This window comes from Amphibalanus amphitrite, unplaced genomic scaffold, assembly GCF_019059575.1.
Source record: "Amphibalanus amphitrite isolate SeventyFive unplaced genomic scaffold, NRLGWU_Aamphi_draft 000898F_arrow, whole genome shotgun sequence".
NCBI classification, from domain to species: Eukaryota; Metazoa; Arthropoda; class Thecostraca; order Balanomorpha; family Balanidae; genus Amphibalanus; species Amphibalanus amphitrite.
This window is the reverse complement of record NW_024882392.1, coordinates 69502-91761: the sequence shown is the minus strand read 5'-3', so window position 1 is coordinate 91761 and position 22260 is coordinate 69502. Positions and strand designations below refer to the sequence as shown.

The 22260-nt window shown below is 46.8% G+C and overlaps 2 protein-coding genes across 2 annotated transcripts; one reads left to right on the top strand and one right to left on the bottom strand.

Annotated features, from left to right (window-relative positions):
• Positions 1-2606: 2606 nt before the first annotated feature.
• Positions 2607-8136, bottom strand: LOC122367818 (glutamate receptor ionotropic, kainate 2-like). Its single transcript, XM_043341245.1, has 3 exons — positions 8038-8136; positions 4999-5033; positions 2607-3945 (listed from the first exon to the last, which is right to left on the bottom strand). The coding sequence occupies exons 1-3, from the start codon at positions 8134-8136 to the stop codon at positions 2607-2609; spliced, it is 1473 nt and encodes a 490-aa protein (XP_043197180.1).
• Positions 8137-12549: 4413 nt separating this feature from the next.
• LOC122367823 (40S ribosomal protein SA-like) lies at positions 12550-21025 on the top strand. The gene is made up of 7 exons (XM_043341251.1): positions 12550-12627; positions 17041-17207; positions 17972-18177; positions 18939-19482; positions 20091-20127; positions 20457-20494; positions 20916-21025. The coding sequence occupies exons 2-4, from the start codon at positions 17075-17077 to the stop codon at positions 19470-19472; spliced, it is 873 nt and encodes a 290-aa protein (XP_043197186.1). The 5' UTR covers positions 12550-12627; positions 17041-17074; the 3' UTR covers positions 19473-19482; positions 20091-20127; positions 20457-20494; positions 20916-21025.
• Positions 21026-22260: the final 1235 nt, after the last annotated feature.

The following is a 22260-nucleotide window of genomic DNA, read 5'->3' as shown; positions in this document are numbered from 1 at the left end:
TGTCTTCATTGAAGGTAAGCAGCCATTTCTTGGTCCACTGTTGCAGCCTGTCAATATCTTCCTGGAGGACAATCTGGTCATCAGGGCTTCTTATCCTTCGGTAAACTTTGGCATCGTCTGCAAAAAGTTTCCCACGTGACTGGAGGCCCTCCAGGAGATCGTCAATGTAGATCAGAAATAGGGTTGGGCCCAGGACACTACCCTGTGGCACTCCACTCCAAACCTCTCTCCATCCTGAGTGGCAACCTTGCACTGCCACCCTCTGCTCACGTCCAATCAAGAAGTCTGTTATCCAGTGCAGAATTTGTCTGTCCAAGCCCATTCTTCGTACCTTAGCAATGAGGTGCTGGTGTGGGACAGTGTCAAATGCCTTGCGGCAGTCAAGGTACAGGGTATCCACGCATTCCCCCTCATCAATAGCATTCTCAACATCATAAAGGTACTCCAACATTTGAGTCAGGCATGATTTGTTTGACCGAAAACCATGCTGCTGTTGGCTAAGCAGGTCGTTTGTCTCAAGATGGTTAAGATGGTTGTACTCTCTCCTCCTTAGCTATAAGACTGCATGCCGATGTTAATTAATGGGTTATCTGACTCCCAAGGTGTGGTAAGGGAGGCTGGAAACTGTCAGGTGTTTTGACTAGCCCGGTGGCGACTGACTGCCATGCTGCATAGTCATGCTGTCATGTCAGGTCATGTCATGCTGGCACTGACTGTTCGTGCGTGAATGTAGATATTACCTTTACCACCTCATAAGGAAGTCAAACGTTTTGATGATGTCAAGCAGTACAAAAAAGTTAAAGGCGGTAAAGTGGTCAACGATATACGCAATTCATAATCACAAAAAACATAATTCACAAAAAAGACTTAAGCCACATCAGACAAACAAGTAGATGTATAAGTAGTGTTGGTAAGCAGCTTTCGCTATTGATGAATGAAGAAGTGCGACCGTATTGTTGGGCAATTGTTTTCTTTTTTACCTGTTATTCCGGCGAGTGTAAGCGGCCCAGGGGCCATACACTGTCTCTAAATCAATATGACCCGACATTTTTTAGGTCACTTACGAGTATGCGGGCAATGGTCGCCTACCGGCGTATTTAATACATTATCCTAAGAGATTGGAAATAGGCATTAAATGGAAAAGTGGCGGGTTATGCCACTGAAGTCTGGATACCTATGGGGAAAAATTGCGAAGAGTGCATGAGCGGTGTGCAAGCACATAGGTATCGACGGCATAATTGATGGTACCCTGTTATGGACAGCAAAACGCATATCCCATGAAGGCTTCAGTGTTGGAAACTGCATTCAATTGGCGCTATCTAATGCTACTGGAAAGCAAAAATAAAAAAGACACTAAATGGTTGAGACGATAAAACCAAGCCAAGTCATTTTGGGAGGTGAAATACTTGCAGTCGCACCGCAATGGCAAAACAAAAGGAAAAAAACGGCTCCATCACTCACGCAAGCCCGTCAAGTCACATAACATCAGGCGTATTTGTCATGAATACCCCATTAGTGTCTAAAGACTCGCATAGTTCGGCTACTTAGAACACACACACAAGCATCACTAACTTATAATGGAGCACCCACTGACAGCCCAAGTGGCCACAAGTCACGCCAGTTCCAGGGCTGTTTGGTCAGAGTGTATGATGATCAAACGGTCCTTGAACTCCAGGCGACCCCACTTCTGTTCATTCTCTTTCAGTGACGCATTTTCGATAATAGTTTCCATTAGAGGTCACGGCGCGGTCAAGAAGCTATTCACGACAAAAAACTGACACTTATTGTTGCAGGCTTATGACCGATAGGGTCGACTGCGATATTTTGACGTGCGTTTGTCGCTCCTGCGCATGTGCCCTGGACAATAGTCTATGTCCCTGTCTTTCGGAGAAACCCTGTCTTGTTTGTGCCGTTTCCAAAGCGCCGGTCCTCATAGCTTACAGAAAAAAAAAACACTGTCGCTGTAACTTGCTCGCATACCAAGGGATCAGAATGTCCCCAAAATATTAGCTCCGCTTTACGTGTTGACATGCAATTTAGCAATGATTTACTATGCTTAAGGGAACTCCATTTGCCTTCGCACAGTAAACAATTGCCAAACACGCTACAATTTCATTGATAAATTATTATTATTGCTGTAAACTAGCATGCCTTGGATATTGGGGCGTCAACATGGGCAATTAAATTGTCTGTTACTTTGGAGCTCATCACGGTACTTGCACAAATACACAGGTCGCGTAACACTCTCATAGTAATTTCTTTTTCTCAATATAAATTCAAAGTAACCAGAACCTCGTAATGCGTTCACTTAGAAGACGGTTAATCTGTAGCATAAAATGTCCGCCAAGTCACTCCTGCTAAAGATACATCTCTCATATAGCCACATCTAAGCATATGTTTTCAATGCTCAATAGTTCCCCTATATCGTAAGAGATTTGTAATTCTAACTATTTATATAGGCCTACACCTACCAGTTCAACCCCAGAAGTAGCAAATATTTCTACCAAGAAATAATACCTACTGAAAAAGTCGCACTTCGCATTAGGCACCCACATGACACACGCACATACGCGAACGCCGAGTATTTGTGACTCATCCACCATTCATCAATCTGCAGAGAAATCGCCCCCGCTTGCATACACTGCGTGGGGCACATTCCGTCCCATTTTGCAGTGCCTTACATGCCTCCACCAAAACTGCTCACCGATAAAGACCACAAAGCTAAGAACCATCCCGAGAGGAACGATCATCAGGATAACGAACACATCACCGAATGTCATCTCCCTGAAACCTGCAGGCCTTTCGCAAATAGCATCGTTCGACTTCAGCCACTGGCCTTTGATGCGTTTCAGCAGTCCCTCTTCGTTCAACCTCCTCATGACCTGGTTGATTCTACCACGAAGATCTTCACGTCCTTTCGCGATGGCCATGTAGACTTCATTGGTCTTCACAGGAAGGTCAGGTATGGGGACGAGGCTACAAGTTTCTTCGCGAAGGATTCTGAAGACGGGGTCGATGTTGACGTAGGTGAGTACTTTGGTCTCCAGCGTCCGCTGTGTGCTGGCTCGGTTCCAGTAGATGTCAATGATTCCCTCGCGTGCCTGCGACCTCCGATATAGAGCTCGCTCCTCCTCGCTGCGACTTTGTTTCCAGTCGTTAAGTATCGAGTGGCCCGGTTGAACAGCTAGCCTCCAGCCGGGCTGTTCGTGAAACTCGCGGAGGGATCGGATGGGAAGATCCTGCTTGGGTACGGTCAAGTAGGATATGAGGTTGGCCGTGTAGCTGGCGTAGATGATGATGCCCAGCATCCAGCTACAACTGGTAACGATCCTGACTGCCACAGAGTTTGGGGCACTCTCCCAACCCTGGCCAACCAGCGAGCGAAAACTGGCGAGCAGACAAGCGACCCAGCCCATACGCTCCACCGTTTGTCGACTCTCTGAAGCAGCATGGCTACATCGCACCACCACTCGAAGGGCCGCAGCGAGAGCAAGCAGCGCAACCAGCAGCGTCCACCACACATCTGGGTGAAGCGGTTTCAGCAGCGAACTCAGCGTCTCGGTTGTCACTTCAGGTACCAGGTGACTCGATGCTCTAACGTAGAACTTGCTGTGAGTCCGAGTCACCGACACAGCGTCGATGTAGTCGATCACCGTTGCTCTGTCTGAGCGCATATCCAGCGTCGTGACGGCGATGTCGGCTCTCCCGTAGGCTAGCTCTCCGACCATGCCGTTCCACGTGCCGTTGGCTTCCATGCTCCCGTAGAGGGGCTTCAAGAGCGGCACCATGCGGTAGCGCAAGCCGAGCTCGTGAGCGACGGTGTCCCAGAGGTCGTAGAGGTAGCCCTCGCACGTGGTTGTACCGTTGGGTAACACTGTCACCGTCATAAGCGGTGGGTTGTTCACAGTGGTGACCCGCAGCTCTTCGTCGTCTATAATGCCGGAAGAAGACACCAGGGGTAACGACCATATTTGATTTGTAGAAGAAACGCTGCCTTCTTGCGACATTGCCGGAATCGAAGGACGGTGCCGGTTGAAGTTATGACAGATCGCAGACTCTCGCTATAAAGAGCAACGTTTCTGAAGGAGCGCCTGTGGTCCTCTTGGGTCAGATCCACAAACCATTTAGCAACAAACTCACCACTGTTTTCTTATAAATATTTCCGTCTTGTGGTAATTGCAGCTTGTTTTCAACACCATTGCATTAAAAGAATTAACATTGGCAATTTTCTTGCGAAAATAAACGTCAAACGAACGAACTTCTTTTGTCAGCACCAGAAGTAAGAGCAGCAGCGTTGGCGCTGAGTGTTTCAGCAACCTTTCGATGGCGACTGGCGAAATGAACAAACAGCAGTAGTGCTGGCCACGAAGCAGTGAGGTGTGTGCCGTGCGGCCCCACCGATTTAGTGACTGCGATCTAACCGCACGACAGCAAGCTTCGTGAGGAGATCGATGGACCAATGGCAGAGTCCCCTGCCTCTATACCAGCATGCATTGTGCTTTAGACAGTGCTCCGTCACGAAGGTAAACTTGGCTTACAGAGTTAGAATAATAGCGAATGAGGGGCATGCAGTATAATTTCATTGCTGATTTTGAGCTATCTAACCGTTGGAGTTTTGCCGTAGAAAAAGTTATTGAATATGTGTTATTCAATTATTTCGTACTCCGAAATTCATTTGAGGTTCATCTGGTCTCTTAGCTTTGTGATATCAGCCTGATTTCAAACTCAATTCCAAAGGGGAGAAAAGTTGGCCCCGGCATTTCCAACAACTTATTAATCATTTTAACGGGGTTCATACGATACACGCAATCCTTGCATTGCAGCATATGCGTTCCCGAGAATTGCCATGTGTCCCAATTTCAGCTCAGTAAGGAGCAATTTCAGTAATGTGCACAGATGTAAACGTCGGTCATATATCAAGCTTTCCATGAATTAGTTGCATCCATTATCAACACAATATAGGTAGGCATGAGCAAGCTTTGCAGTAACGTCAAATAGAACTGGGTTGCTAATGACTTTGTGGTTACGTCCGGCTAAACTGATGTTCATTGTCGCCATATAGGTATCTAACTAAAGACATTTGCATTTGGGGGCGTGAGTCATGAATGAAATGTAATTAGGTTCCATAACCACATTTCGAACGGTTGACAAAATTTACTGCCAACTCGGAAAGGAGAGCGATAACGAAAGATTGTAAAGCGTGTAGCAGGGAAGAACAATGCTTTCCAAGTAGAACGTTGGGCGAAGCTCTGTTGGTGTTTTGCTTTGGAACACATAAAGAAAATAAATTGGATTTCGTCAATCGGAATATAAGTTTAGGCATATAGGTAGCGTCATTAAAGCCAAACCTAATATCACCTAATTTTAACCCGCGCACCGACGGGGGTCTGCGCCAACTTGCAACCGACGGGGGACGGATGACCGCCCCCCCCCCCCCCTGAGATCTCGAGAACGAAGCAAGATAGCGACAAGCGGTAAACGGCATGGGGTACGCACGGACAAGATCTACAATTTTTACGAAGGTCATTTTCAGGTCAGGTCAAAGATTCACAGGGGTCAAAAAAGTCAAAATGGCGGCGCTAGATATGAAGAGAGTTTTTCTCGAATAACGTTCGAATTAGTCAAGCTAGGAATAAACTAAGAGGACATCATCGTGATCCTCATGTCAATCCGCATCGAATCATAGGTATATATGTTGACCTCGAAAGGTCAAGGTCAAAGGTTGACCTCAGGTCACGTGACCTCGAGGTCATCATGTATATCATTCGATGCGCCTTGTCCAACTAAACACAATGAGACCCATGCATCCGCGCGGCTGTATCTTATTCCTGTAAGGAGTTTAATGGCAAAAAACCGTTGGTGACATTTGATGACGTCACATGACCTTACAGCTAGCCAACAGCAAAACAGGCATCAAGGTATTGAAGGTTGATCGTATATGAAGTCATGTATGGTATATGGGGCCATTCCGACGCGTTTTATTGGAAAAACAGGGAGTTGATTTTTCCCCCATTGACTTAGGCACCTATAATGGGGAGGTCGAGAAATTGACCTGACCTTAGGTCATCGATATCGAAATTCTGAGATATACAAATTGTAGCTACCAATGACCTAATAACATCCTGCGACTTTCAAAGGCCTCCGTCATCTACTGTAGCTCTGACACTGTGGCAAAGTTGCAAAAAAAAACTAAAAAGTGACTTGAGGTTGGGTCATTCAAAGTGACCTGGTGACCTGACCTTAAAAAAGTTAGGAGGTTCAAACTTGCACACCATGTGTAAAATTGATGAGAGAATAGTCAGGCCAAATTTCGCGGCACTACGCGCCACGGTTTTTCCGCTATTCACGAAAAACCTCAGGGGGGGGGGGGCGGATAACAGCCCTCCCCCCGTCGGCATGCGCGGGTTAATGACTCATTTATTGCCATTATTATTTGGAGTGCAGACTGTTGGACAGGGCGCTATATAAGAGCGCTCACCGCTCGGCCACCCTAACGTTAATCTCCTCGTCACATAAACAACCCTAATATCACGACTCCCGACAAGCACAAGTACCCCGATAACCTGCGCACCAAACCTCTGTGGTCTAACGCCACATCGACCTGCGTATTTCATTATGGCTCAGCCTCAATGAATGGCTGCCAGTCACCTAAGGTCAGACACAGACACACAGAACGACTCGTACGGGCCCCCTCCACAATACGCCGAGGACCGCTGCAGTGCACGCAAACCACTCAGGTGCCTGACAGCCTGATCTATTGAGTTCCTGACTGAGTGCTTGCTGCATTGTGTTGTGTTATGTTTGTGTTGTGTTGTGAGTGTTGAACGTTTAGAGCACCGGCGCCGATGAACAAGCCGGAAATGTGTAGCGTGAGCTGTCCAACAAACGAGGTGATGAGCCAATTAAATCTCGATAAATGACACGAGATACACTCTAAAAAAAATGCAAATATTGCAAAGAAATATGCAATTGGTAACAAGGATATATATTGCATGGTATAGTCGATATATGCAAAAAGATAGGTACATGCAAATCGTCATTCGCAAGGATAAGTACGACGGGCCTTTAGCGCACTGCATGCCTATGGGCATGCATTGCGCTGAAGGCCTCAGGTCGTATCATTGCTGAAGTCAGTACTGCCGAAAGGCTGCCGTGCGGTAGCTCATTAGCAGAGGATACGTTCCCTTGGTCACCAGTCACCACCATCAGTGAGTTCCGCAATCCGCAATGCCCGCCGGACGAAGCACTTACTGCCGGCTTGTTGCTGGATAATCAATGGTAAGCCAACTAGCCAAGCTAGAGGCTCGGAGTCGGCACCACCATGGATGCCACGGTCGGCCAGTTAGGGTTTACCTATTACCTATGTCCCTACTGGCCGTTTTCACGACGGGCTATCCGGCGAGTGCACCTAATTTGAACAAATCTGCACCTAATCTCTTTTACAGCAACAGGCATATAAGCAATTAGTGCAACCCTAGCTGATAACTAGTAAGAGACACACTGAGCCTGATTTGACCAAATCTGCACCAGTAATATGCACCAAATGTGCACCAAATGTGTACCAGATGGGACCAGAAACCCTCGCATGCACCACAGCCTCGGAGACAGTGCCATCAGCCGAGGAGAAGGATCACCAACTCAATCACAACGCGTCATCATAGATCACCAACTCAAGTTTCACGAGCAGACAGCGGCTGCAGTGTCGAAGGCCTCTCAGGTGTCGTCGGTCATCAGGCGGTCATTTGCGAACCTGGACTCAAACACCCTCCCATTACTATTCAAGACACTGGTGAGACCGCTGTTGGAGTATGGGAACCTCGTATGGGGTCCGTCTAGTAAGCTGGATCAGAAGAAGGTTGAGCGGGTGCAACGAAGAGCTACTCGCCTGGTACAAACTGTCCGACACCTGTCGTATCCAGAGAGGTTGCGCGCGCTGAAGCTCCCTTCGCTGTACTACAGACGTCAACGGGGAGATATGATAGCTGTCTATCAGATTCTGCATGGTGGCATGGCGGTCCCCACCGAGAAGCTGCTCACCAGATCAACTTCAGGAAGAACAAGAGGCCATGAGTGGAAACTGGTGAAACCGCGGGCCACGACGTTCATCCGAAGACACTCTTTCAGTGCACTCGTCATTAACCCATGGAATGCTCTCCCGCAAGCAGTCGTATCAGCTACGTCAGTCAACCAATTCAAGACCAGGCTGGATGCCCATTGCCCACTGCCCACTGGGCTGACATCATGTGCAAGGCCTTCCCACCTGAACCCGATCTTACCCAACCTGAGGCTGACTGTCCATAAGCACTGGGAGCTCGCTGAGACCGGGCCCCACAGGCCAAATTGGCCTCCCACAACCCGTATACCGTAAGGTAAGGTAAGGTAAGATGGCCGTCGTAAAAACGGCTATTAGCCGTTTAATAATTAGAATTATTTATATGATATAATATAAGTCATTTGCTTATACATAATATAATTATAATTATAATATGAAAGATTGATGGAAATACCTATTAAAACATGCTACCGCCGTCTTTCGTATCCGTTCAGGATCAGTGGGGATATAGCAACCTTCCCACCGTAGGTCCCCGATGAAGGGTCTGCTCTGCTGGGTAGGTACTGGATGGATTCTGGACTCGAGCATCAGACGCAACAATAATGGAAATTGATTCACTAATAGCACGATAGTCGACCATCGTGGGACGGTACGGTAGTAGTGACATTTACAGTGACATTTACAGCAATTATCAAAACAGTTGCGGTTACCCTTTCTATTAGCTAAATGCTACTCGGCATGCTACTAATGCAAATTATTACGTGGAGCTTATTCGCCTGTTACACAGGATGTTACAGCCAAATGCCAATATTCACCGTTCATCGTCCAGCGTTTTATTTTCTTCCCTCGCCGGCACAGGGGGGCGGGGGGATGCAGCCCCCCTAAGGTTTTTCGCGAATAACTCGCGTAAAAAGCGGCTGATCGAGACGAAATTTTCAGTACCCCCGCATTGATCAATTTTACACCTACCCTGAAAATTTCATGACCCTGACCCAAATGACCTTTGACCTATGACCTACTTTCCGAGACCATGTTTGGCCGGAATCGCGATTCGGCGTATGTCGGCTCACATTAGCCGCGCGTTTGCAAGCTTTTCGTGGTTTCAAACGTTCAAACATGTGATTTGATGTTGCTCCCATGCATTAGGGTGGATGTCAAGGTCACCTGAAGGTCAGGTCAGGTCATTGACCTTTGTTGACCTCGTTCACTTTTTCGAGTTTTACATATTTCTAGGCTAGTTTTTGGAGCTGATTTCGAATTTAGCAACCATTTGAACATTTAGATTTACGAAGTAGTTTTGGTGCCGTCGTAACATGTTACGAAGCTGTCAGAGGCGGTTGACACGTATTACGAATACCCGTCACGTCCCCTACCGGTTGACCTGACCTGACATGACCCGACCTGGTCTAAATGCTTAACCCGCGCCTCACTGGGGGGGGGGGGGGGGCTATTCATAGCCCTCCTCCCGTTTTTCTGAAATAACTTCCAAATCGCTTGACATATCGACGTCAAACTTTCAGTACCTTCGGCTGCATCAATTTGACACCTTGTGTCAAAATTTAAACTTCGTAGTTACCATAGGTCGGCCGGAAATGACGTCAGAGTGACGTCATGTTGGGCCGATTTCGACGCAAAACATTGAACCACGGCAATCGCTCCCAAGGGCTCAGTTTTTAAGCTAGATCCAATTTCTTTGCATGAGAGGACTCAGAATAGACTGCGCTATCAAACTGCCATCTCGGATTTTCGAAATTTTGAAAATTTCGAAAATTTTATATAATAAAATTCAAAATTTACATTTTTACTTTTTTCAAAAAGTTGTTGACTTTTCGAAAAAAACCGGAATATATGTGATAGAACGCGTTATTATGACTAACTCTAGCAAGTTTTAGCTAAATATCTTCAAAAATGGCCAAGTTATACGCATTATTGCAAAAAATTCACAATTATTAATTTTTCAAATCATTTTTTTTTTCACCACGTATTTGACATCGTACGCCAATATAAATAGCACCATCGTGTTCCTGAGCTCAAACTGCATCCAATAGACACCTTTTCTGTTGAAAATTATAACTTCAAAATTTGACCTTTTTTGACCTGAAAGTGACCTGACCTAAGCTAAATTCGACTCAAAATGACCTCCAATGACACAGACGACATCAAATTCGAAATGTTTGGCCTAAATGGACCATAAAACATGTGTCACGTGACCGACGCATGATATAATATTTTCGTGACCTGTGATGACCTGACCTTGACTTGAAAATCAAAGTACAAGTTTGGTACCCTCAGGGTATCTAGAGCATCTGTTCACGTGTGTGTGAACCAAAAATGAGCCTGATCTGACTTGTAAGACGGCGGCCAGAGCCCAAAACGTGAACAAGCCAAAATGCTAATAATTTTTACTTTGACCTGACCTGCAGGGGCGCGGGAACTACTTTCCGACTGGGGGGGGGGGGGGCACACCATAATAGAGATTAACCTAGGGTACCCCCAAATCTAGTTTTCTCACCGATTTTAGGCCACTTATTTTTCACCCCTCGGCTTTTTCAACAAAAAAAAGAAAACATTTGCAAAAAAAGTGTGGTATTCCGTCTCAAAGCTGTGGGGGCACCGCTCCCACGGCCCCAGAGTTGGGGGGGGGGGGGGGCAAGCTGCCCCCACTGCCCCCCCCCCGGCTCCCGCGCCTATGCTGACCTGTGACGTCATCGGTGACCTCGAGGTCAATGAAATTAGGTTTCGCTCGACAGTTTTTCCGGGGCTATCAGACGCCGTTTGAATTTTGACGATCGGCCCAGTAGTTTCGGAGTTAGGAGGGGGGGCTATGAATAGCCCCCCCCCCCCCCCAGTAGGGCGTGTTATATACGCAGACCCCAGTGGAGCGCGTGTTAAAGACATCATCTCTGATCAAAACTAACACGATATCCGTGATCAGCACCCCGGAAAACCCCATAGCAGCCATACTTTACGACTTTCTAACAGATCCCGATTTTCCCGATTTTCGGGTCATTGACCTGACCTGGAAGGTCACCCGATGACCTACAGACCTAGGACCTTAACCCGGCGGCCGCTGGGCCTCCGCGCCACCCGCCGGCCGCTGGGGGGGCGGGGGGCATATAGTTGCCCCCCTTTACTTCTGCACGACGATATCGTCGCAACGCGAAGAGATAGAGAAACGAAACTTTGCACACATCTTCCTGAATACCTAGCCGAGGTTGTGTCCAAATTTGGTGTCGATCCCATTTGAAATGACGTCACAGTGACGTCATAAGTGAAATTATAGATATGCGACTCTCATATTCCTCACGATACATCAGATATATGTGACCGAATATAAAGGGCCGATTATTGGTCAGAAACTAGCGAAACTAGATGGAAGTGTAGTTAGATGTTTTAGGATGACAGCAGGTGCTGTCTAGTTCATTTACAGTCGAGTTTCATGCTCAGCGTCATCAGAAACGGTCTATATCGGAAAACGACAAAACTTTATGACGTCACTGTGACGTCATCTTAGGTGCTACAACTACAAAACTCTCCTCAAACATTGCCTAGGTATTCATTTGAAGCTATGCCAAGTTTCACGTTCGCAGCTCATCAGCTTTCGGAGATATTTCACAAAACGTAAAGGGGGGGGGGAACTTCATGCCCCCCCCCCCCAGCGGCTCGTGGGTTAAAATTGGGTGTCATCGGCTTCTTCTCAGTCGTGACGGGCAACACGCTCGTTTTTTTCCGCGAAGCTCTAGCTCGATCAGGGGCCAAACGCGAGAGGGGTGTTGCCACCCCCTCCCCCTTGTGCCGTCTAATGACACGAAATGGCCTGTGCCGGCGAGGGAAGCTCCGACACGACTACCTAGTATGTACAGGTCTCGCGAGATTAAGCGGTAGGTTTTGCACCTTAATATTTCCGGTTATATCTCAGAAACTAATCGATCTACGATGAAGCCATTTTACACGATCATGGCCGGCTTGTTACCCAACAAACAAGTCGATCGCATCTTCAACACTTGAAAGCATAGCCAAAGATATAGCCTGAAGTACACTAAATTTTCTAGGTGCAAAACCTACCGCTAAAACCCGCGAGACCTGTACCTACTATCCTTTCTACAAGTAGGCTTGGCTCCGCCATCAGAGGTTCCGGTTTTTTCCAGACCCTCTCCCCAATCCCCCCAATAATTTCACTTCTGCTATGTAGCCTCATGCATAAGGTGCATTTTTGGGTGAACAATGAAAATCCCAATCCCCAAACCGTGGCAGAGCCGCTGCAAGTGGGTAACTCATTTATACCTACTTAGTACATTAGACACGAAACCAAGTTTTTGGGGAGAAAACAGTTTAGTGCTAGATTGGCCACTGTATGCTATTTGAAATACATCAATTTTCTCGAAAACATTGTTGTCTTTAAATAATTAATTGCTAAAAATTGCATTAGATAAAAAAATATTAGACATGCAAGCATATTCAGTTGAAAATATATTGTCAAAAAATTATATTTTTCCAATACTCTGATCGTGAAAACGACAACGCTGCACATCCTCTTCGAAGTGAACCTGAGACCTCTCAGTGGCGTTTGCGAGGTAAGGGCCGATTTTCGAAGATTTTTGGGTGTTGTACATGATATTTGAGCTTTAATCTATGCTACGTTTTGTTCTCCATCACATGTTTTGTCACCTTTGTTATTTTTTTGACCTAGCCGCACGTTTGTTCGACGAAAAATGCCCTGTTGATTTAGCACCTCTGCACTGTCAATTCCCTTCATTTTTTTTTTTCGTTTGTCAGATCATAACAATGCCGAAAAATACAATCATTTAATATCAAACCCTAGCTATACAGTGTTAAGTTGTCCAAGAACTTTAGTGTGACCTGGGTATTGCCATGTTTGGATGGAATCTGAAAATGGTGCCAGAGGACATTTAGTCACATGATTCTTGGGATATTCTCACCCTCTTTGTGCTGTTAACAGGCTAATTGTCACATGAAAATGTCAAGTGAATTTCAAGATATTTCATCAAATTGCCAAATGAGCCCTGGTCGAACCACATTGTTTTCAGATTTCACCCGTGTTGGCAGGAAGTTGCTACAGGAACTAGTTACCTGATAAACTTACTCCCCTTTTGTGAAAAATATGTGTAATTGCCTATATATTTCCCTATCTTTTTTGAGTTTAAGACATTTAGTTACAATACAATGTCATTCTTCAGAGTGACATTATGAGTTATGACTGATAACAGTTGAGAAAATATGGGCCTGTTCCAGCACCTCCAGTTGAACTTCTTGACTGGAGGCTCTACCAGAGGTTTTACTGGAGGTGCTGGAATGCAATCTGGAGATTTCTGGAGATTGGTGTTACAGATACCAAAAGTTGGTTCTCTCTTGAAACACAAAATTTGCTTTTAATTTTAGTGAGAAAGATTTACAAAATTATTAAAATGTAGTTTTTTACATTCAAGTTATGAAATTAACAGTAAAAAGTCTTGCTTACATTCATGATTGTCACATGTGCACTATAATCTTAGACCAGAGCCTCCAGTGAAATGTGGACCTCCCAACTCTGGAGGGTACTGGAGGTTTCTGGAGCTTTGGCAAGAGCTTTCTGGAGGCGCTGGAACGCTCTGAGAATTCTAGAGTTTTCTGGAGGTGTGCCTCCATTAGAAACTCTTGACTGGAGGCTCTACCAGAAGTTCTACTGGAGTCGCTGGAATGCAATCTGGAGATTTCTGGATATTTGTGTCACAAATACCAAAAGAATGAAGATGGTTGACTCTGGAATAACAAAATACATTTTAAATTTTAATGAGAAAGATTAGTAAAATTATAATATAATTTTCTTAACATTCAAATTGCAAAATTAATGTTCAAAAGCTCTTTGTTTACATTCATAATTGTCACATGTGCGCTAAAATTGTAGACCAGAGCCTCCAGAGAAATGTGGACCTCTGAACTCTCTGGAGGCTGGAGGTTTCTGGAGCTTTGGCGAGAGCTCTCTGGAGGTACTGGAATGCTCTCTGGAGAATTCTAGAGCTTTCTGGAGGTTTCTGGAGGTGCTGGAACAGGCCCTTTATGAGGGGAGGGAGATCTTCAGGGTACCAGCACAAACATATAGGCACCTATTTCAGTATTTATATTTGAGATGGGAGACCTGAGGTCAAATTTTAAGAACCTTGATAGGATGGTAACAACTCCTTGCTAAGATGAACAATACAAATATATTGATAAGCAGCGTGTCTTTTTGGTTAGAACTTAGGGCTGAGGCCATAACCTAGGGCTAGATCAGGGGGGTACGCTCCGGCTGTTTAGCATTACGAAAAGTGGTGACAGACGTTTGTGGAGGATTGTCGACGAACTCTTGTTCCGCGAGCAGCACTCACGCGCTAGCGGAAAATCCACCAATCAGCGCTCGGCAGTGCTCGACGCTGATTGGCCCGACGCTCGTGACGAAATTGCGGGGGACCGCAGTTATTCTCTATGGACCCGAATAGGCTTTTGGATTTCAGAGGGGTTTCTTTAAGATTATATGCTGTTTCGAGCTGTTTTCGAGTTGAAATATATTTCTTATGACTGTTAGCTATATAATGGCACCATAAAATCATGATTTTAATTAATATTACCGATGTAATATCGGCCGAAAAGACATGCTGTCTTGGCACGGACTGCCCCGCGGCTGATGTGGGGCCTTTAGTGCCAGCGTATGGTAATAATGGGCTGAAGAAGGGTTATTGGAGACTCTTAGAGCCCCACCAGGATTCAGTATAGGGTCATCAGAGGCCGGGAACGTCCATCAGGGGTCTGAGTAGGCCTGCCATAGGGGCATACATGACACATCATGGAACATGGGTCAATCTAGATCCATTAGGGGCCGTTGAAGGGCCATCATTGTTCAGTGTGGGCCCGCAATTACCTCTAATGGGCATGCCGTGCCCCGATGGACTAACGCTGGCCTCCGATAAACCATCACCAGCCCCTGAGGCCTGATAGGTCTACAAAGCCCCCTGCTGGGTCTAAATTGGTCACTGATATGCCCAAATGGGTCACTGAGAAACCCGTACAACATCCCCTGACTGCACCTGATGGACCAATGCCGTCCCCTCATGGGCCCACCACGGCTCTTGAATGGCCTCTTCAAGTCCCTGAAGCGCCTTTATTGGCCTAAATGGACCCCTGATTGGCTTATGTTGTCCCTAATGGTCCTATATGGCCCCCATGAGCCCTCAATTCGTCCCGAGACAGCCTTACATTATATGCCACCGGCCCCTGGTAGGCCTGCACTGGACCCACTGGGCCTATACCGACCCATAAAGGGCCCATGTCGAGCCCTCATGGGCCTCCGATGACCACACGCCGACATGTGTGGCCCCATCAGCAGTGGTCCGTCTATCCCATGTACTTACGGTCTTTTTGGCCGATGTGACACCGGTAGTATATAGAAATGTCATAATTAAATGTCGTTATTATATAGTCAAAGGTCACGGAAAGAATATCCAAGCTCAAAAATGGCCTCAAACCCAACAAAAACTGATACAAATCCCCTTCAAAAGTCATAAGTCAATGAAACGCCATAGGGGAGTAGCTGCAGTCCCCCGCAATTTCGTCACGAGCATCGGGCCAATCAGCGTTGAGTATTGCCGAACGCCGATTGGTCGATTTCCGCTAGCTTGTAAATGCTGCTTGCGGATATAGTCTTGAACAAGTGAGGGTCGCGGCAACTAAATATTGCTTGTCACCACTTTTTCTTCGGGAGCGTTCTACCTGGTTTATATAGCCTTGGGCTAGATCTTATGTGAAATAATTTTTCATTTGATGCATCTAAAGAGAAATGGTGGTCAGATATGATACAAACTGCAACGCTTGATACCAAAGTTACTGCATAAAAAGTTGTGGACAAAATCTACTTTGGCAGTTTTGTTTCTTAGTTTTGTCAGCAAAATTGCTCACTGAAGGTTAAATCTCAGGCAGGTTACTGAAAAGGCTTTGATGGGTCTCTGAAATGTGCTCTTCCTTGAAGGTGTTGGTGTTCAGGTTCAGGTTCAGGTTATGAGCTAGGAGTAGACACTGTCTTTTAGGAGTAGACACTGTCTATTCTGTCTATGCAGTAACTTATGCAGTGTGATCTCTTAGTTTACACAGTACTGCACTACTTTGTGAAAATTTGATTTTAAATGCATGGTCCAAAATATTAAGAAAGTCTAATCCATTTTTGTCTACATGTCAGCAAAAAAAAAGGATAAAATGTTGAGTTATTTTTGTTCATTTTTTTTGCCTTTTAGACAGCAGTGTTGCGTTACCCGCAACTTTGCTGTATTTTTTTTTTTAGTTGTCCATCGCCACGCTCGTGGGTCTAGTTCTCGGCTGTTCGGGTGCCAGTTTCCTTTATATAGGAACTGTAATGGACTACATTACCAGGGTCCCATAGGAAGCAGTCCTGTTCGTCTCCTGAATGGGGCTGTGCCGAAAATGAGGACCACACTGTATTATGTTTTACACTAATTTTTAACATTCATTAAAACTGGCTGGTGATAGTTTTGGTTATTTGGTCTGATAGACAGCTAGCAAATTCATAAAACTCAGGGGAGTTGGAAATTCTGTGGAGATATAGTCAAATTCCACCGCAATCAGAACTTTCATAGGCAGCTTCATGGTCCGATTGAATTGCTGGTGAATCAAATTAATCATGCGATGTAGGGGTCACACGTAGGGGTCTGTCCCAAATAGCTTCACTGGACTGCTGCGTCTCCCACCAACCGTTGGGAGTCTGGCATGTCCAGCGCCGGAGCGGCTCAAACCCTGGCTGTCATTGGACTCGGATTTGGGAGTCCAACACTCGGTAGTAATGAGTGCAGGGTCTCTACTAGCCTCTACCCTCACTAACCATAATTGCTCCTTTTCAATGGCTGTCAATCGTAGCCCCAAATTGACACATTACAAATCGATGAATCAATCTTACGAGAATTTCAGGTGCTGACACTGACCATCTCCCCTCCCTTCTTTCGCAGGTTGTCAATCGTAGCCCCAAATTGACACCTTACGATGTCGGGAGGATTGGAGGTGTTGGCCCTCAAGGAGGCCGACGTGATGAAGATGCTGGCGGCATCGACTCATCTCGGCACTCAGAACGCTGACTACCAGATGATGCAGTACGCTTACAAGCGCAAGAAGGATGGTAAGCTGCTGGGTGATGGTCAATTGTTGCGTGTCATTTGGAGCATGAGAGGTATTTTATTATGGGTATTGTTATTTGTTATCGGTCAAAAACCCTGATCAGTTGTTTGATCGATGGTACTTACAAGCCATTTACAAAGGAAAAATAGATTGTTGTTGTGTGACATGTCCATCGCCACGCTCGTGGGTCTAGTTCTCGGCCGTTCGGGTGCCAGTTTCCTTTATATAGGAACTGTAATGGACTACATTACCAGGGTCCCATAGGAAGCAGTCCTGTTAGATTCCTGAACTGGGCTGTGCCGAAAATGAGGACCACAAATATCTCGTTGCAATGTCTCAACGTCGACACACATTTAGCGAAGCATGTTAAATGAACAGGATGAGGGGGGGGGGAGGGAGAGCCAGGGCCAGGGGTGGACAAATGTGCCGAGTTGGGGTAGCACGAGTCTTTCCAATTCCACGACGGCTGCGCCGGCTTGGCTTTGGCGCCGCACCTGACAGCGGAGGTCAAGGTCACCGCCAGGGCGGCGGCGGATTTCCTGCGCCCGTGCAACCCCAACTCGGCATATTTATCCACCCCTGGCCAGGGCTGCTCCGATCCACCACTGAATTCGTTCACTGTTCTGTTTTTATCACTAATGAACTGAGCCAAATTGATTGGTGACCAACTAAGAACCATATTTGAGCGCAATCGTCACAGCCAACGCACAGACCCTCGTGATCAGCACCAAGTCTAACTCCAACCCCATCCGTCCCGTTCGCCAGGTATCCACATCATCAACCTGCGCCGTACGTACGAGAAGCTGCTGCTGGCGGCACGTGCCATTGTGGCCGTGGAGAACCCTGCCGACGTGTACGCCATCAGCGCCCGGCCCTGGGGACAGCGCGCCGTGCTCAAGTACTCGCACTACACGGGCGCCACGCCCATCGCTGGACGCTTCACTCCCGGCTGCTTCACTAACCAGATCCAGGTGAGTAGGAGACGTGAGCAGGAAAGATGTGGGATAGTTGGGTGAATTGGATTACTAGGCCTTGAAACTTCCCACATTCACACCTTGGGAAGATGTGAATGTGGTGTTTGTGTTGGATCTCTGGTTGTGATCATTAGGCCAATGTGGCATGTCGATACTTGGTAGAATAGTTTTTTCTTTTGTGGTGGGAGTATGCGGGAGCCAGCGATTCACGGCATTTTGTTTCATCCGCTTCATCTGAACGTTGCTAAAGTGGACAACCGGAGTATTTTAACAAGTAAATTTCAAATGCTTTTAGTCTTTAGGGGGACCAGCTATTTGATTATTGTAGAAGGCTTAGCTATTTTGTGTTTAGGAAACAAACAAATGTCATTCAGCCGTCCATCGCCACGCTCGTGGGCCTAGTTCTCGGCCGTTCGGGTGCCAGTTTCCTTTATATAGGAACTGTAATGGACTACATTACCAGGGTCCCATAGGAAGCAGTCCTGTATGTCTCCTGAATGGGGCTGTGCCGAAAATGAGGACCACATTTATATCTATCCTGACAGTGGAGATCACTGGCATTCACAATTACTGTCTCTATTGAACTGCTGGTAGCTGAACTTAACGTTATTTCTGTCGAGGAAATGGTATGAGCGATTGCTGGATGCAGACAACTTTTACAGCATTGGCGACAGAACAGAAGCGCTACATGTCAACAACTCTACCGCTGTTGAAATCTCTGTAGTCTCTGTTACACGCTCACCCTCTGTCCTTTCCAGGCCGGTTTCCGTGAGCCGCGTCTGCTGATCGTGACGGACCCGCGCGTGGACGCCCAGCCCATCTCGGAGGCCTCCTACGTCAACATCCCCGTCATTGCCTTCTCCAACACCGACTCGCCGTCTCGCTACGTGGACATCGCCATCCCCTGCAACAACAAGGGCTACCACAGCATTGGACTCATGTGGTGGATGCTGGCGCGCGAGGTGCTCCGCCTGCGCGGCACCATCGGCCGCAAGCGCGACTGGGAGATCATGCCCGACCTGTTCTTCTACCGTGACCCGGAGGAGATCGAGAAGGAGGAGCAGCAGAAGCGCGAGGCGGCCGCCGAGGAGGCCGCTGCCGCCCAGGCGGCCGCCGCCGCCGCCGCGCAGGCCGCCCTGCCGCCGACCGTGGAGGATGTGCCGGCTGACTTCGGCACGGTGCCGACCGGCGCGCCGGTGCCGGCCGCCGCCTCCGACTGGACTGAGGAGTGGTCGGCCGGAGCCGCCACCGGCGAGTGGGCCGCCGCCGCGCCCGACCAGAGCTGGGCCTAGACGCGGCCAGGTGAGAGAGGAGGGGCAGTAGGCCAGAGCGGGGCCTAGTCACGGCCCCGGTCAGGTGGGAGGACGGCAATTGAGAGTCTGGTTTCATGTTTACTCTTTGTTTCCTTTGAAAATAGACTTTTGTTCATAGTTTTCACCTGATGCCTATTCATATCAATAACTCGTGTTTTTCGATGGATTTAGGTTGTTGCTTATTGGAGTCATTATCCGCCATATAGAATGGCTAGCACCTTGCGGTTATCAACGACCCGCTAGTCGCTGCGATTTATGTTGCACTCTGTGATCATAGCGGGGAATGTCTTGGCTGCGCCGGTCATCCGTCCATCGCCACGCTCGTGGGTCTAGATCTCGGCCGTTCGGGTGCCAGTTTCCTTTATATAGGAACTGTAATGGACTACATTACCAGGGTCCCATAGGAAGCAGTCCTGTTTGTCTCCTGAACGGGGCTGTGCCGAAAATGAGGACCACACCTGTTTTATTGATCCAACAATAGTTTTTTTCGGGACTGCCTTTACTGTGAAAGTCACGAATCACGATTGTGATAGCGGAACACATTATCATGCCAGGTGCTCGTGCGTCAGGCCTTATACTTTTTTCTTCTCTTCGCAGGTGATTTGGCCAGGGCACACCGACATTTCCATTACAGGTACGGTTTGAGCACATTTTACTGTAACTCATGGTAGGTTGCATTGCGGTTCTTTCACAAGCCTGTACCTACTCATGAGCTAAATTATGTTCAGCTGAGAGCTCGGCTTTTACATATTTTAGGTAGCCTTTGCGTAAACCTAGTAAGCATTGATACTTGAATGAAGTACGAACTGTTTGTGATCAAAGGTACCTATTTCCGCTGATGAATATATAAAGGGACTTAATACAGAACTTCTGTGACGATTCTTTACTCTGATATACTTTTACCACACCACCAGTGTTCCTAGTCCCGAATGTGTTCTTACAGGGTTTGTTTCTGTTTCACAGCTGGGGAATCCGGCCGTATTTCGTCGAGTGTGCCTGAGGTACGTGTTCGCTGGGTGTTTTATTATTTTCTGCCTGTCCATCGCCACGCCCGTGGGTCTAGATCTCGGCCGTTCGGGTGCCAGTTTCCTTTATATAGGAACTGTAATGGACTACATTACCAGGGTCCCATAGGAAGCAGTCCTGTTTCATGAACGGGGCTGTGCCGAAAATGAGGACCACAAAGTTTTATTCCTTTTTACGTGTCCGTTTTCTATTTTTCGATTGTTTCCACATTTTAGCGGTAGTATCGATTTTTACTCGACCTCTAAGCTACATTTTATTTTAATGAATGCTTATACATTGCCCTCTTCCAGTATATCAAAGTATCACTAACCGAACCTCGGTACATACGCGATTTCAATCCACCTGCAGATTTTCTATTTTGTTTTCTGACTGATTTCCGTGTCTGTTCCGTTACAGGTGTGGTCGCCGCGGTCTCTACCAACGGCCGGTGCTGCCATCTACCGGCGGCATCTGTCATCCGTTCGCCACACTGAGGGCCAATATAAACACCTATCCAATCGAACAAACTGACCGTGTCTCTCTGGGGAGTGGAAATAGGAGGGGGGGGGGGGGTGGTTGGTGGAGAGAAGGCTGCGAGTGATTTGGCTTCCTATTATGGTGAGTAATATGGGTGCCGAGGACCACCGCAGTCCGGCCGACGTCCTAAAACCCCATATCATCGAACGATGCCTGTATTTGAGAGCCATCTCCCGACCAACTGTTTTGTGTATGGGATTCAGAGCATTATTATTTTGCTTATTTTGGATGGCTGTTTCAACATTAATTTTTCACCACATAACATTCGTTATTTTTACTGATATTGTACTCATGATTCAAGTAAGTAGCTTGAGCTCTTTTCTGTTTTGACAATCTTTTCACATCCCAGCCCGAGCCGATGTGGACGCCTGAAGGTAGTCTTGGATCCTTCTGTTGGCGTCATCAGGTGAGATGTTTTGACAATATTGATGGTTTTTGTGTTGCTTTGCCTCAGTATGTAAGGTTGTCAGATATTTTGCTCGACATTGGACCTGTTTTTCTAGTGCCCGTTTCAATGATGATTAACTAAGTACAGGGACTTAATACTGAATCTCTTGATGACGTACTACCTGAACTCTGTGCGTTTTTCCTGTCTGAAATCGGTGTTTAATATGGTGTGTAACAAATTGTTTCGATTTTTCAGCGTTTGCTCTCGTCTGGCAGTACTTATCGTCCATCACAAGTTAAAGTGTAAGTTCGTTGCTGTGTATAATAACCGTTCGCTACTTGGGTGCCAATTTTCGTATGTCAGATATTTTGCAAGCCAGATAAGAGAGCAAATGCTTCGCCTTGCTTGTCTTTTGCTTGGCCTGCACTGTTTGACATTGTACCACCTACAAAGTGATGATTAACTCAGTACAGGGACTTAATACTGAAACCCCATGTTGACGTACTACCTGATGATTGGTAGAAGCGTTTGCTATCGAAATATGCTGTACAAAATGCTCATCTCTTTGGTTGTCTTTGCCGATAGGTGGGGACAGTGTCATCCTCTTGCCTCTGAAATGACAACTCCCTGTTGTCTCTTCTGCTTCTGAGGTGAGTGTTTGCGTGTTATATGAATCTTTCGTCTTTTTTGTAGGATTGAATATGGTAGCTACCGTTTTCGCAATAAATGCAGTTTCAAAACTACTCTAGTGAACCATCTTGTTACTATTTAACCAGCTACAATGCATTAATTGTTATGGCTATTGCGATATCTTGCACTATCATGATGAAGGATCTT

Coding starts and splice junctions, on each gene's coding strand:
- LOC122367818 (XM_043341245.1), bottom strand. CDS start 8,136: ATGACGAGTGCACTGAAAGAGTGTCTTCGGATGAACGTCGTGGCCCGC. Junction 5,034..8,037: donor TTCTTCCTGAAGTTGATCTG/GTGAGCAGCTTC, acceptor ACATCAGTTTAG/CCGGACGTAACCACAAAGTC. Junction 3,946..4,998: donor AAGTCATTAGCAACCCAGTT/CTATTTGACGTT, acceptor CCTGGTGTCTTC/TTCCGGCATTATAGACGACG.
- LOC122367823 (XM_043341251.1), top strand. CDS start 17,075: ATGTCGGGAGGATTGGAGGTGTTGGCCCTCAAGGAGGCCGACGTGATG. Junction 17,208..17,971: donor TTACAAGCGCAAGAAGGATG/GTAAGCTGCTGG, acceptor CCCGTTCGCCAG/GTATCCACATCATCAACCTG. Junction 18,178..18,938: donor GCTTCACTAACCAGATCCAG/GTGAGTAGGAGA, acceptor TGTCCTTTCCAG/GCCGGTTTCCGTGAGCCGCG.